The following is a 16727-nucleotide window of genomic DNA, read 5'->3' on the forward strand; positions in this document are numbered from 1 at the left end:
CACAGAATCAAGTTGCTTCTTCCAACTGAGGGTTCCCAGGCAGAGCCTGCAGCCAGACCCTGAAACTTTTCAGGCCGCATCTCTGATGACAGCTGCTGTCATACGCCTGTCACAAGACTTTCAGGGTTTTGTTCTTCGAGAACAGCTTTCCACCCCTGTGCAGTGGGCTCAGTGTGCTCATGTAGTGGGATCCTGTATTGTGTTCAACTACATTCTGAAGAACTTTTGATTGCTATGGACAGTTTTGTTCTTGGGCATCACAAGTCTTGCCAAGTCTCTTAATGTGAATATTTCTTCAGAGGTGGAAGCTAGAAGAACTCTTTGGTTATCCAGATACAAAATACAAGACGGCTTATTTGGGAGCAGCATGGCTTTCTTCATAATACATTTTGTAGGGTGATGGCCTACAAACAATTGAAATGGAAAGCTACCTGTAGAGACTACAACTTCATCAAAGAAGAAAAAAAACAAAGCACAGCACAGCACTCCAATATCTGTCGGAGAAACAGAGGCCCAAACCACAGTTTGTTTTATACTCACCAGAATGGCTTGAGTGAAGCTGAAGTTGGGAAAAATGTGATTTTCACACATGGTATTGGTTTGGTTTTAGACCCCACAACCACTTTTTAAAAAGTGTAATTTAGCTTTGGTTTCTTTCATTTTTTAGAAGACATCTTTGCGTTTCTTAAGCACTGGCAGCAATGATGATTTTAAAAATCAGTGGTAGTGGTAGTATCAAATTGAATTAGTGCCCCTAATCCAAATACATAGAGTGGAACACGTGGTTATTTAAAATATTGCTGTTAGGTTTGTTCCTACCACGAATGCATTTCTAGTTGGTGTTGGAAAGAAGCATTCCCTGGACTTCAGAGAAGCTCTCCCACCCAAGCACAAGCGTCCTCCTTTACCCACAAAGTAGCCTGCCTTTTCCAACTGTGGACACACAGGCAGGCAGGCAGGCAGGCAGGCAGACAGACAGACAGACACACACACACACACACACACACACTCTCTCTCTCTCTCTCACTCTCTCCCCTACTTCAGAAGTGATTTTGATTAGACAGCGAGAAGCCAGACAGCACCTCCCAGAGATGGGCGCACATGCAGCAGCTGTCAAAAGGAGAAGTCACTTTACTTTCTTTTAAACTTGCAATGTTTGTCTTTATTTTGTTCTTTATATTTTGAAAGTGAAAAGAAATAGTATTGAGTCAATTTCTTTTTGTTTTTTTAAATATTTGTTCTATGTATTTACAAGCCTTAAAGTTGCTCTAAAGATTTCAAAAGTATTAAGAGTACTTTTCCCAGGGTAGCACTTTTTTTTAAAACAATTCTTGGAGTTCTCTGGTCCACAGCATTTCCTTCTGTTCCAAGGTTATGTATGTTTTGATTACTATTTTGATTTTTTTATTTTCTGAAGCAAGCTGAGAGGCAGGCAGAAAGATTTGATGCCCAAAAAAAAAAAAAAAAAAAAAAAATCTTTCTTACCTTGTTCACCCCAAACCTTCTTAAATCTGAACTAAATACTATGCTTTAAAACAAACGTGAGGTGCATCTGAAGGGGAGGGAAATTTATTTCTCTGCTTTTCTATTATACAAGTTGTTTACAGAAACTGCAAATTATAAAATTACACTGGCATTTGCAGTCCTTAAAATAAATTAAAAGTTCTCAACTTTTTTTTTTTTTTGCTAAACAGATGTTTTTTTTTTTAAAGTATGAGTCCTTGTTTAAAAAGAAAAGATTAAAACAGAAAATACTTTCTATAAATAATACATGTGTTTTGGTTTTAGTGCTCCCGCCCTCAGGTTTGAAGTTTACTTTTTTCCAGTACCTTTTTCCTCCATGATCACCTTTCTTTCTCTTTCCCCTCTCCCACTCGTGCACACGTGGGGGTTTCTGCGAGAATTGGCCTTGCTGCACTGTGATTGGCGAAGACGTGACACTTTTTATAAAAATACTTAAATTGTTTCTTTTGTTTCATTTTGTGTATTTGAAGTTTTAGTTATCCTCAGACTCCTCTTCTGCTTCCCGCAGCCATGTGAAGAATGCTGTGACAGATTTCAGGGCCACACCCTTCCCATTCTGCTCTGCGGGGTCCTTGCTGCTTTCCCATTTGTAGAAGGCATCCTCAGAGATCACCTCCTCGTCATACAGGCAATCAAAAAACATCCGTAGCAAATCTGCAAGGAGGTGAAAATAAACCATCAGTTCTGGGGGCACTGTAGCTGTGAGAAGACCGTATTTCCAAGCAGTGAATGGATGCACATGAACTCCCCAGGATAAGAGCATCCATGACACTTCATCACACTCCCTCTTGATAGCATAAGAGCAAAACCATTTGTCTAAAGAATGGGAAAAGATTTAAGCAGTCTAAACTATTTCCTATTCCTGTTATTTTGTTCAATTTGAACTATTTTCTGATATTGCTGAGTTGTTTGATATCAGGTAGTTCTCACCCTAAACACTTAAAAATTAAATATAAGAATACTTTTTTTTACTTTCTTCTTTATACATTTTGTTTGAAATTTTACAATAAATATATATTATTTTTACAAATTTTGGGAGAAAAAGGCAGAATGTACTTCCCCCCCTCTAATGTTGTTTTCAAAATGAAAAGAGTAATAATTCATATGAAAAAAATGGGTAAAAACTATCTCATCTGGATTTTATCCAGTGAAATGATAGTCGTGGTTTATTGTTTTCAATGTCCAGATGATCTGGGCAATTTTAATCCTCTGTTTTGCTCTCACAGTGGAAACTTAGCTTATATTATTGTTCAAAAAAGAGAGATTTAAAGATAGAATGTCTCTTCAGTTACACCCTGAGGATTGTTTCAATCTTTTCCTTTATTTCCCAGAGGGATTTAATAGCACTAGCCAAGAAGGAAAACTCTGGAAATGCTACAGCCTAAGGAAATGCCAAAGAACTACTTCAGTGCTATCTCTAAAATAGCCAAGTATTTACTATCCACTTTCACAAGTTTCAACTGAATTTTCAAGATTTAATACAATTCAGTTAATTTACCAGCATCACTAAGACTCTGGTATTCAGGTTACCTTATTTGTCTGGTTAGCCAGAATTAATCATAACTATTAACTGAAAATTAGTCTAAACTGCCTTAATGTCTTTGTTGGGTATCTGAGGATTCTGAAGAGTATCATCCTCTTTCATTATTAAGACCTGTGTCTAAGAAGGTGAAAAACTGTACTGCACATATGCTAATGTCAAGATGCCCTAGACCTGCATTGTCCAATAGGGTAGCCACTAACCACATGTGGCTATTTACATTTAAATTAAGTGAAATTTATTTCCTCAGTCACAGTAGCCACATTTAAGTGCTCAACTGATATGTGTGGCTCATGGTTACCATACTGCATGACAGAGATACATTTCCATCATTGCAGAGAGTCTATTAGACAGACCTGCCCTAGGATGAGGATTAAATCTCTAATATAAACTAGTGTTCTTGTTATCATTTTCTCATAAAAGTCAAACACTTAAAAATGTTCAGGTCTATTAAAGTTATTGGTTATCTGAGTTTTTGTAATTAGTGATTCTTCTATTATCCACTGTTCAAGCCCATCCAACCATCTCTCATGTCTTGGCCTGGATAAATCTCACCCTCTGGTTGGGTTAATTGTAGCAAGAGGTAAACTTACTGGCAGGTTGATCAAGTTTTACTATTGATGCTTGTAGTGCATAAAGTGCTTGCAGTTCCTTCTCCGTATCTGAGTCTAGGTACTTGATTAAGATCGGCACTCTCTGCTTGATAACAGCAGTGTCTACTCGGAAGGTAGAACAGTCGGCTGGAGGTGATAGAAGAACTGAGCATTAACACACAGAGCCATTTTCAATTTTCTGAGTCGATAAGACACACATGACTCTGCAAGGAAAGAGGAAGCAAGGGGGTCCAAGGCAAAGATTTTGAAACCCAAAATTTTCTGAAATTCTTAATGGGATATTCTCCCTGAAACAAACAAACAAAAATATAGCGGGGGGGGGGAGGATATATTTAGAGTGCTGGGTTCCCTCAAGAGCAGCACACTCAGTTCTTTGTCTTTAATCGTAATGAAACAGGGACAGTGGTTTCATGACATTTCAAACTACAAAAGGAATTAGAAAGGAAATTAAAGTGATAGTTCATATAAAATCTTTTCACAAGGGTAAAAGAATTAGAACCATTTTTTTATTACTATCAGGATGAGGACTAACTGTGACAGTGGCAAACAACACATTTAATCTGAGCCTTCTGAGGGAAAGGCACAGTTAAAAAAAAGGGCTAAGAAAAGCATGCTCAGGGCCTAGAAGCATGCGTGGTTTTTTGTTTTTGTTTTTTAGCTTTATTGATCTTTGCTATTGTTTTCTTTGTTTCTATTTCATTTACTTCTGCTCTGATCTTTATGATTTCTTTCCTTCTACTAACTTTGGGTTTTATTTGTTCTTCTTTCTCTAGTTCCTTTAGGTGTAAGGTTAAATGGTTTATTTGAGATTTTTCTTGTTTCTTGAGGTAGGATTGTATTGCTAAAAACTTCCCTCTTAAAACTGCTTTTGTTGTATCCCATAGGTTTTGGATCGTCGTGTTTTCGTTGTCATTTGTCTCTAGGTATTTTTTTGATTTCCTCTTTGATTTCTTCAATGATCTTTGGTTATTTAGTAACATATTGTTTAACCTCCATGTGTTTGTGTTTTTTACATTTTTTTCCCTGTAATTGACTTCTAATCTCATAGCATTGTGGTCGGAAAAGTTGCTTGATATGATTTCAATTTTCTTAAATTTATCGAGGCTTGATTTGTGACCCAAGATGTGATCTATCCTGGAGAATGTACCGTGTGCAGTTGAGAAGAAAGTGTAATCTGCTGTTTTCGGATGGAATCTCCTATAAATATCAATTAAATCTATCTGGTCTACTGTGTCATTTAAAGCTTGTGTTTCCTTACTAATTTTCTGTCTGGATGATCTGTCCATTGGTTTAGGTGAGGTTTAAAGTCCCCCGCTATTATTGTGTTACTGTCGATTTCCTCTTTTACAGCTGTAAGCAGCTGCCTTATGTATTGAGCCCTTGAACATCATGTAGTGTCCTTGTCTCTTGTAACATTCTTTATTTTAAAGTCTATTTTATCTGATATGAGTATTGCTACTCCAGCTTTCCTTTGATTTCCATTTGCATGGAATATCTTTTTCGATCCCCTCACTTTCAGTCTGTATGTGTCCCTAGGTCTGAAGTGGGTCTCTTGTAGACAGCATATAGATGGGTCTTGTTTTTGTATCCATTCAGCAAACCTGTGTCTTTTGGTTGGAGCATTTAATCTATTCACATTTAAGGTAATTATGGATATGTATGTTCCTATTACCATCTTCTTAATTGTTTCGGGTTTGTTTTTGTAGGTCCTTTTCTTCTCTTGTGTTTCCCACTTAGAGAAGTTCCTTTAGCATTTGTTGTAGAGCTGGTTTGGTGGTGCTGAATTCTCTCAGCTTTTGCTTGTCTGTAAAGTTTTTGATTTCTCCATCGAATCTGAATGAGATCCTTGCTGGGTAGAGTAATCTTGGTTGTCAGTTCTTCCCTTTCATCACTTTAAATATATTGTGTCACTCCCTTCTGGCTTGTGGTGTTTCTGCTGTGAAATCAGTTGTTAACCTTATGGGAGTTCCCTTGTATGTTGTCGTTTTTCCCTTGTTGCTTTCAATAATTTTTATCTTTAATTTTTGTCAATTTGATTACTATGTGTTTCGGTGTGTTTCTCCTTGGGTTTCTCCTGCCTGGGACTCTCTGCGCTTCCTGGACTTGGGTGGCTATTTCCTTTCCCATGTTAGGGAAGTTTTCAACTATAATCTCTTCAGATATTTTCTCGGGTCCTTTCTGTCTCTCTTCTCCTTCTGGGACCCCTATAATGCGAATGTTGTTGCGTTTAATGCTATCCCAGAGATCTCTTAGGCTGTCTTCATTTCTTTTCATTCTTTTTTCTTTATTCTGTTCCGTGGCAGTGAATTCCACCATTCTGTCTTCCAGGTCTCTTATCCGTTCTTCTGCCTCAGTTATTGTGCTATTGATTCCTTCTAGTGTATTTTTCATTTCAGTTATTGTATTATTCATCTCTGTTTGTTTGTTCTTTAATTATTCTAGGTGTTTGTTCTTTAATTCTTCTAGGTCTTTGTTAAACATTTCTTGCATCTTCTCAATCTTTGCCTCCATTCTTTTTCCAAGGTTCTGGGTCATCTTCTCTATCATTATTTTGAATTCTTTTTCTGGAAGGTTGCCTATCTCCACTTCATTTAGTTGTTTTTCTGGGTTTTATCTTGTTCCTTCATCCAGTACATAGTCCTCTGCCTTTTCATTTTGTCTATCTTTCTGTGAATGTGGTTTTTGTTCCACAGGCTGCAGAACTGTAGTTCTTCTTGCTTCTGCTGTCTGCCCTCTAGTGGATGAGACCATCTAAGAGGCTTGTGCAAGCTTAAGCATGCAGTTTTATTTCTTCTGTAAGTTAGCACTGGGACAGAATCCTGTTTTTTCTTTTTTCCTTTTTTTTTTTGCGGTACGCGGGCCTCTCACTGTTGTGGCCTCTCCCGTTGTGGAGCACAGGCTCCGGATGTGCAGGCTCAGCGGCCATGGCTCACGGGCCCAGCCACTCCGCGGCATGTGGGATCTTCCCGGACCAGGGCACGAACCCGTGTCCCCTGCATCGGCAGGCAGACTCTCAACCACTGCGCCACTAGGGAAGCCCCACAATCTTGTTTTTAAAAGCACCTTCTATACTTTACAACTCTGATATTAAAACACCAAAGTCTTATGGTTGTATAGATGCTGAAAATTACTTTAAAAATTTTAATGAAGACTTTCCACTTAGCCTGTTATTTTCCTTGGTAAAGAACTAACATTGGAAAAACATTCATCTGAAAAAACATTCATCTGAGAGAAAATCTTAAACTCGGAAGCTATCTCTATAATGATAAAGACAGAGCTGAAATTCTGAACAACTTTTGAGCTGACAGATTTCTTTTTTTTTTCTACTTCAGTGACAGAAATGTGGATTTCTGTCTGACACTAAGTGGATGATCTCATGAAGTACTGGTAAAAACTATATGCAGCTTGGAACATTTAGGTTTTCTACCAATTTGAATCCTATCCACCTATGTCTTATCATATAAAGTCAACATAAAGCAGGAGAAATAATTGGTATTTTCTTTCCTCATATACGTATTTACATATAATGGCTTTTCTGTTGAGATTAGCCCTTCATTGATATTAAATAAGAATATTCAAACTGTTCTTTAAAACTCTTCAATGGAAGACAGGAGGCTTTGAATGTTGGAGGTGAAAAGTAAAGGAAAAGTCACATGTAGCAGAGTATAAAACAACCCAAGGATCATGCACCAACTTCCGCTGAACTGAGGAACACAAGGCATGCAGCAACTGCTCGCATCTGGGCTCTCTGCAGGCAGAGCAGCTATTCACCCCCCTGCCCGAGACAGCCAGGCATTACAGAGAGACATGGTATCCATTTGGCACAGAAACTGAGCTTTACAGGGCAAGTTTGGAGGGCAATATAAACTCTGACCCACATCATCTCATCAGCAGTTGACATACAGGGGATTTCAGGTGTTAAGAGCTGCCTTCAGAAATATTACTTACCTATAATAGCTGCTTTACAAACAGCTGTCATTAAAGCTCTAAGGAATGTAGGTGAACTCATCTGGCTTTCATCTAGGTTAGCCTGAAATCAAAAGTAAATAGAATAGTTAAAGGTACCCTTGCACACCAGAGAAATTATTTTCCCCTAAACCTGGCTTTGTCTGGCTCTAAGGGCAGATGGGATCATGTTCAACTTTCTTGTAAAAATTAGTCTCCTAATTCACCAGAAAATACTGGGGCTATCGCCAGTTCTGTCCGAAAATGCTCTCAGTAGCAGTGTTTCATTTTCAGAGAGCTTAACTATCCCCTATCCTTTGCTCATTCAGTTAAACAGTGCTGTGTACTATATACGTTTAGAAACGTAACCATTTAAAAGCATTTCCCCTTCTCAATAAATAAGCCATACTAAGATGATCTATCCAAATCTATAAAGTTGAAAGAACAACTACACCACAACCACACAGTATTTTAAAGCCTACTTTGCTCAGTAGTGTGCAACTATGTTTTGATGTACTAACACTGCTTTCTCATCTTAATTTTAATGCGACTTGGAGGTTAATTTCAAGCATTACCTCAAACAAACCCTTCAGGTGGTGGTGAGAAAACTATTACTCTTTTCTAAGGATGGCAAAAAAATGTATTTAGAGATAAGGTAAATAGAGTAAATGGGCCCCCAATTTATTTTTTAGTTTCTCTTAAGATCTTATCTTTTTGCTATAAAACACCATACTAGCTAGTATGGACACCAAGGGGGGAAAGCGGGGGGTGGTGGGGTGGTGGGGTGGTGGGATGAATTGGGAGATTGGGATTGATATATATGCACTGATGTGTATAAAACAGATAACTAACAAGAACCTGCTGTATAAAAATAAAATAAATTAAAATTCAAAGAAAAAACCCCACTATACTAAACCAGATGACTAGCAAAAGGAAAAGACAAACAAAAGCAGCCATTTTCTAGGCAGGTATTTCAAATAATTTCCAGAGTTTATGCTCCTTATGCCTGTGAACAGAATTAATGCTTATTTCAGCTTCTTTTAATAGCAGAGCATAGTATTTTCTACTGAAAGAGTCAGGCTTAAAATGACTGGCTAGGAAAAAATTAAAGATGTCATTTTAAACCTAAGTGTTAGAAAGCTAAGAACTTCAAAGATATTCAGAGATCAGTTTAATGTTTATGAATTTTAGAACTGACACAGACTAACCAGCAGCTCTCTCTTTGTTGAATACCTAACCTCGCACATCACCTGGGAGGAACTGACAGTTTCCTGAGAGCGGAATTAAGACTGGTTAACAAGTCAGATGGCTGGCTCTGTGGGACACTGGCAGAGCTGAACACAGAGGGCCGTGATACCTTTTGCTACCGATCTTTTCCCACAGGACAGAAACATGTGGTGGCACTGCTGACAGCTAAGGCTGAGGAAAGGGTGGGGCAAGAACTATGCATAAAAGATTTCATGATGGGGGCTCCCCTGGTGGCGCAGTGGTTGAGAGTCTGCCTGCCGATGCAGGGGACACGGGTTCGTGCCCCGGTCCGGGAAGATCCCACATGCCGCGGAGCAGCTGGGTCCGTGAGCCATGGCCGCTGAGCTTGCGCGTCCGGAGCCTGTGCTCCGTAGCGGGAGAGGCCACAACAGTGAGAGGCCCGCGTACCACAAAAAAAAAAAAAAAAAAAAAAAAAAAGATTTCATGATGATTTATGTGTTATAGCCAGTTGCTAGTATACCTCTTTAAAAAATATACAGGCTGAAGCCAAAGCTGGTCTAGCCCCAGAAATTACTTCTGCAAAGTCTGAACAATTATTTTTGAAGAATAAATGAGAGAATAAAAACACACCATTACTTTTTGGCCCAACAATACTTTATAAACACGTTGTAGAGCTATTTCAATTGAATATCATTTGAAATCCCCAAGGATTAGACTTCAAGCGGAGTCTGAGAAAAATAAACAAATTAGCTATATGTGATTAGATAATAAATAACACTTCCAAACCATCTGTTTCTTCTGTTTTAAAGAAACAAATTGCATATTTCTTCTACCAAATAAAGCCACATACTGTAATTCTAACATTCAAGAATAGAAAAGACACGAAGAAAAGTATAAGAACACTAAAGATTAAGCAAAGATGTTAACAAAAAAGCACAGAACAATAAGGAAGATGGGTCCTCTAATTGGAACTGATAAGCGAAATCAGATTATTATATAGTACCAGTATCAGACACAGAGCAACAAACACCTTATATGTATTGTCAGCTCAGTGACCATTATGTTTTTGTCTTCTTGCTCCTTTTTTAAAAGTCACCTTTATTAGGTATAATTTACATTCAGTAAAATTTACCCTTCATCTTCTATTTAAGGAGAATAATTGTTGGTCTGGACTAGGCAGAATAAATACTAATATTTAAAAACTGAAGCCCAACATGGACGAAGAGGTAAAAACAGCATCATTTTGCAATACATGAGAAATAGAAGAAGTAAAAGACCAAAATGCTGAAATCTATGAAAAATCAAGGAGAAAGAGAATGATGTGAAGTATGCAAACACTGACCTGACTTTTAAAACATAAAAGAAGGTGTCTGATGTCAATAATATACCGGAAAGCCTGATGCTGATTCTATGCTAAAATCTATAACAAACTATCATATGAATGGTTTAAAAGTCTTACAGCGGAAAGAGATGATTATGTTAAGAGGAATAAATACATACATGAAAAACAAGTCATGCTGAACTAACCTTCTTTCCTTTTCTGATACGATCAGTATATGGTAGCTCAGATGGATATAGCCTTCACTTTTCTAGACTTTAGCAAGACATTTGACAAATTATCTAATAAGAGATATCCCCTTATGGACAAGATGAAAAGGTGAACTAGACAGTAGAATGATGTGAAATAATAAGCAAGTTAATAGCTGAAATGTCCACAGGGGTGGGGTGAGATTTGGTCCTAAAAAGCATGCTGCTTTATCCTTAGTCCTACCCCATTCACACATTTTACCCATAACTCGAATGAGGGCAAAGTTGACATATTAATGAAATGCAAGGAGGATACAAAGTGAAAAAGATGGCAAGCAAAATTTATGACCAAGTCAGAATTTAAAATGTCCTGACAAGACTGAAAAAAAAACTGTCTAATTTAAGAAGATAAATGTAAACAGAATTAAATTATTAAGGGACTTCCCTGGTGGCACACTGGATAGGCCTCCGCGCTCCCAATGGAGGGGGCCAGGGTTCGATCCCTGGTCAGGGAACTAGATCATACACACATGCTGCAACTAAGAGCCTGCATGTCTGCAGGCCACAACTAAGGAGCCGGCGAACTGCAAATAAGGAGTCTGCCTGCCTGCTGCAACTAAGACCTAGGGCAACCAAATCAATAAATTAAATAAATAAGTATTTTAAAAAAAGAAATAAAATTTTAAAACACCATTTTGGTTCAAAACCAAATGCATGAGTTTGGGATGGGAGAGGTGACTAACCTGTAGAATATAAAAGAATGGGTACTACAAGACTGAAAGAGCAAGGAGACCTTCAAGATGGCAGAGGAGTAAGACGTGGAGATCACCTTCCTCCCCACAAATACATCAGAAATACAGCTACATGTGGAACAGCTCTGACAGGACACCTACTGAATGCTGGCAGAAGACCTCAGACTTCCCAAAAGGCAAGAAGCTCCCCAGGTACCTGGGTAGGGCAAAAGAAAAAAGAAAAAACAGAGACAAAAGAATAGGGACAGGACCTGCTCCTCTAGGAGGGAGCTGTGAAGGGGGAAAAGTTTCCACACACTAGGAAGTCCCTTCACTGGTGGAGATGCGGCGAGGGGGGTGAGGCAGGGGGAAGCTTCGGAGCCACAGAGGAGAGCGCAGCAACAGGGGCGCAGAGGGCAAAGCGGAGAGATTCCTGCAGAGGATCGGTGCCGACCAGCTCTCACCAGCCCGAGAGGTTTGTCTGCTCACGCACCGGCTGAGACGGGTCGGGGCTGGGAGCTGAGGCTCGGGCTCTGGAGGTGAGATCCCAGGGAGAGGACTGGGGTTGGCTGCGTGAACACAGCCTGAAGGAGGCTAGTGTGCCACAGCTAGCCGGGAAGGAGTCCGGGAAAGAGTCTGGACCTGCCTGAGAGGCAAGAGACCATTGTTTCAGGGTGCGCGAGGAGAGGGGATTCAGAGCACCACCTAAACGAGCTCCAGAGATGGGTGCGAGCCGTGGCTATCAGCGGAGACCCCAGAGATGGGCATGAGATGCTAAGGCTGCTGTTGCAGCCACCAAGAAGCCTGTGTACAAGCACAGGTTACTATCCACACCTCCCCTCCCGGAGCCTGTGCACCCCGCCACTAGTCCTGTGATCCAGGGAAAACCTCCCCGGGAGAACACACTGTGTGCCACAGGCTGTTGCAACGGCACACCAGCCTCTACCAGCCTCTACCGCCACAGGCTCTCCCCGCATTCCGTACCCCTCCCTCCTGCCTGACCTGAGTGAGCCAGAGCCCACTAATCAGCTGCTACTTTAACCCCATCCTGTCTGAGTGAAGAACAGACTCCCTCAGGAGACCTACACACAGAGGCGGGGCCAGATCCAAGGCTGAAACCCAGGAGCTGTGCGAACAAATGAGAGAAAGGGAAATCTCTCCCAGCAGCCTCAGGAGCAGTGGATTAAATCTCCACAATCAACCTGATGTACCAGCATCTGTGGAATACCTGAACAGACAACGAAACAACCCAAAATTGAAGCGGTGGACTTCAGGAGCAACTGTAGACTTGGGGTTTGCTTTCTGCATCTAATTTGTTCCTGGTTTTATGTTTATCTTAGTTTACTATTTAGAGTTTATTATCATTGGTAGGTTTATTTACTGATTTGGTTGCTCTCTTCCTCCTTTTATATATATATAGATAGATAGATAGATAGATAGATTTTTTTCCTTTTTCTCTTTTTGTGAGTGCATATGTGTATGCTTCTTTGTGTGATTTTGTCTGTATAGCTTTGCTTTTACCATCTGTCCGAGGGTTCTGTCTGTCTGTTTTTATTCTTTTTTTTAGTATAGTTTTTTTTTTTTTGCGGTATGCGGGCCTCTCACTGTTGTGGCCTCTCCCATTGTGGAGCACAGGCTCCGGACGCGCAGGCTCAGCAGCCATGGCACACGGGCCTAGCCGCTCCGCAGCATGTGGGATCTTCCCGGACCGGGGCACGAACCCGTGTCCCCTGCATCGGCAGGCGGACTCTCAACCACTGCGCCACCAGGGAAGCCCTAGTATAGTTTTTAGCACTTGTTATCATTGGTGGATTTGTTTTTTGGTTTGGTTGCTCTCTTCTTTCTTTTCATTTTTTGTTACTTTTTAATTTTTAATAATTATTTTTTATTTTATTAACTTTATTTTATTTATTTATTTATTTATTTCCCGTTTCTTCTGAGCCGTGTGGCTGACAGGGTCTTGGTGCTCCGGCCACGTGTCAGGCCTGTGCCTCTGAAGTGGGAGAGCCAAGTTCAGGATACTGGTCCACCACAGACCTCCTGGCTCCACATATCAAATGGCGAAAGCTCTCCCACAAATCTCCATTCCAACGCTGAGACCCAGGTTCCACTAAATGACCAGCAAGCTACAGTGCTGGACACCCTATGCCAAACAACCAGCAAGACAGGAACACAACCCCACCCATTAGCAGATAGGCTGCCTAAAATCATAATAAGGTCACAAACACCCCAAAACACACCACCGGACGTGGTCCTGCCCACCAGAAAGACAAGATCCAGCCTCATCCACCAGAACACAGGCATTAGTCCTCTCCACCAGGAAGCCTACACAACCCACTGAACCAACCTTAGCCACTGGGGACAGACATAAAAAACAGTGGGAACCACAAACCTGCAGCCTGAGAAAAGGAGACCCCAAACACAGTAAGTTAAGCAAAACGAGAAGACAGAGAAACAACCAGCAGATGAAGGAGCAAGGTAAAAACCCACCAGACTAAACAAATAAAGAGGAAATAGGAAGTCTACCTGAAAAAGAATTCAGAGCAATAATAGTAAAGATGATCCAAAATCTTGGAAATAGAATGGAGAAAATACAAGAAACGTTTAACAAGGACCTAGAAGAACTAAAGAGCATAAAGCAATGATGAACAACACAATAAATAAAATTAAAAATTCTCTAGAAGGAATCAATAGCAGAATAACTGAGGCAGAAAAACAGATAAGTGACCTGGAAGATAAAATAGTGGAAATAACTACCGCAGAGCACAATAAAGAAAAAAGAATGAAAATAATTGACCTCTGGGACAATATTAAACACACCAACATTCGAATTATAGGGGTCCCAGAAGAAGAAGAGAAAAAGAAAGGGACTGAGAAAATATTTGAAGAGATTATAGTTGAAAACTTCCCTAATATGGGAAAGGAAAGAGTCAATCAAGTCCAGGAAGCGCAGAGTCACATACAGGATAAATCCAAGGAGAAACATGCCAAGACACACACATTAATCAAACTATCAAAAATTAAATACAAAGAAAAAATATTAAAAGCAGCAAGAGAAAAACAACGAATAACATACAAGGGAATCCCCATAAGGTTAACAGCTGATCTTTCAGCAGAAACTCTACAAGCCAAAGGGAGTGGCAGGACATATTTAAAGTGATGAAAGGGAAGAACATACAACCAAGATTACTCTACCCAGCAAGGATCTCATTCAGACCTGATGGAGAAATTAAAACCTTTACAGACAAGCAAAAGCTAAGAGAATTCAGCATCACCAAACCAGCTCCACAACAAATGCTAAAGGAATTTCTCTAGGCAGGAAACACAAGAGAAGGAAAAGACCGACAATAACAAACCCAAAACAATTAAGAAAACGGTAATAGGAACATACATATCGATACTTACCTTAAATGTAAATGGATTAAATGCTCCAACCAAAAGACATAGACTGGCTGAACAGATAAAAAACAACACCCATATATATGCTGTCTACAAGAGACCCACTTCAGACCTAGGGACACATACAGACTGAAAGTGAGGGGATGGAAAAAGATATTCCATGCAAATAGATATCAAAAGAAAGCTGGAGTAGCAATTCTCGTATCAGACAAAATAGACTTTAAAACAAAGACTATTACAAGAGACAAAGAAGGACACTAAATAATGAACAAGGGATCAATCCAAGAAGAAGATAAAACAATCGTAAATATTTATGCACCCAACTTAGGAGCACCTCAATACATAAGGCAAATGCTAACAGCCATAAAAGGGGAAATCGACAGTAAGACAATCATAGTAGGGGACTTTAACACCCCACTTTCACCCATGGACAGATCATCCAAAATGAAAATAAATAAGGAAACACAAGCTTTAAATGATACATTAAACAAGATGGACTTAATTGATATTTATAGGACATTCCATCCAAAACCAACAGAATACACTTCCTTCTCAAGTGCTCATGGAATGTTCTCCAAGATAGATCATATCTTGGGTCACCAATCAAGCCTCGGTAAATTTAAGAAAACTGAAATCGTATCAAGTACCTTTTCCAGCCACAACAGTATGAGACTAGATATCAACTGCAGGAAAAAAAATCTGTAAAAAATACAAACACACGGAGGCTAAACAATACACTACTTAATAACCAAGAGATCACTGAAGAAATCAAAGGGGAAATCAAAAAATACCTAGAAACAAATGACAATGAAAACACGACAACCCCAAATCTACAGGATGCAGCAAAAGCAGTTCTAAAGTGGGAAGATAATAGCAATAAAATCCTACCTCAAGAAACATCTCAAATAAACAACCTAACCTTATACCTAAAGCAATAAAAGAAAGAAGAACAATAAAACCCCAAAGTTAGCAGAAGGAAAGAAATCATAAAGATCAAAGCAGAAATAAATGAAAAAGAAATGAAGGAAACAATAGCAAAGATCAATAAAACTAAAAGCTGGTTCTTTGAGAAGATAAACAAAATTGATAAAACATTAGCCAGACTCATCAACAAAAAAAGGGAGAAGACTCTAATCAATACAATTAGAAATGAAAAAGGAGAAGTAACAACTGACACTGCAGAAATACAAAGGATCATGAGAGATTACTACAATCAACTATATGCCAATAAAATGGAAAACCTGGAAGAAATGGACAAATTCTTAGAAAAGCACAACCTTCAGAGACTGCACCAGAAGAAATAGAAAATATAAACAGACCAATCACAAGCACTGAAATTGAGACTGTGATTAAAAATCTTCCAACAAACAAAAGCCCAGGACCAAATGGATCACAGGCAAATTCTACCAAACATTTAGAGAAAAGCTAACACGTATCCTTCTCAAACCCTTCCAAAATATAGCAGAGAGAGGGACACTCCCCAACTCATTCTACGAGGCCACCATCACCCTGATACCAAACCAGATAAAGATGTCACACAGAAAGAAAACTACAGGCCAATATCACTGATGAACGTAGACGCAAAAATCCTCAACAAAATACTAGCAAACAGAATCCAACAGCACACTAAAGGGATCATACACCATGATCAAGTGTATCCCAGGAAAGCAAGGATTCTTCAATATATGAAAATCAATCAATGTGATAAACCGTATTTACAAATTGAAGGAGAAAAACCATATGATCATCTCAAGAGATGCAGAAAAAGCTTTTGACAAAATTCAACACCCATTTATGATAAAAACCCTCCAGAAAGTAGGCATAGAGGGAACCTACCTCAACATAATAAAGGCCATATATGACAAACCCACAGACAGCACTGCTCTCAATGGTGAAAAACTGAAACCATTTCCACTGAGATCAGGAACAAGACAAGGTTGTCCACTCTCACCACTATTAAAATTCAACATAGTTGGGCTTCCCTGGTGGCGCAGTGGTTGAGAGTCCACCTGCCGATGCAGGGGACATGGGTTTGTGCCCAGGTCCGGGAAAATCCCACATGCCGCAGAGCAGCTAGGCCCGTGAGCCATGGCCGCTGGGCCTGTGCGTCTGGAGCCTGTGCTCCGGAACGGGAGAAGCCACAACAGTGAGAGGCCCGCGTACCGCAAAAAAAAAAAAAAAAAAAAAATTCAACACAGTTTTGGAAGTTTTAGCCACAGCAATCAGAGAAGAAAAAGA

The 16727-nt window shown here is 39.6% G+C and overlaps 1 protein-coding gene across 17 annotated transcripts in view; it reads right to left on the reverse strand.

Moving 5' to 3' along the window:
* Window positions 1-1155: 1155 nt before the first annotated feature.
* EIF4G3 (eukaryotic translation initiation factor 4 gamma 3) overlaps window positions 1156-16727 on the reverse strand; it is a gene marked incomplete at its 5' end in the record, with an annotated part of 186105 nt that continues 170533 nt past the window's right edge. For 14 of the 17 annotated variants that reach the window (XM_079696716.1, XM_079696725.1, XM_079696719.1 and 11 more), the window contains 3 exons: window positions 1156-2178; window positions 3658-3804; window positions 7627-7708. In XM_079696716.1, the coding sequence (XP_079552842.1) occupies window positions 1997-2178; window positions 3658-3804; window positions 7627-7708 (411 nt within the window). In that variant the 3' untranslated portion in view covers window positions 1156-1996. The remainder of the gene's footprint in view (window positions 2179-3657; window positions 3805-7626; window positions 7709-16727) is intronic. The other 3 variants (XM_079696723.1, XM_079696722.1, XM_079696724.1) reach the window with 2 other exon arrangements.

Source organism: Hyperoodon ampullatus (genome assembly GCF_949752795.1).
Source record: "Hyperoodon ampullatus genome assembly, chromosome: 2".
Lineage (NCBI taxonomy): Eukaryota > Metazoa > Chordata > Mammalia > Artiodactyla > Ziphiidae > Hyperoodon > Hyperoodon ampullatus.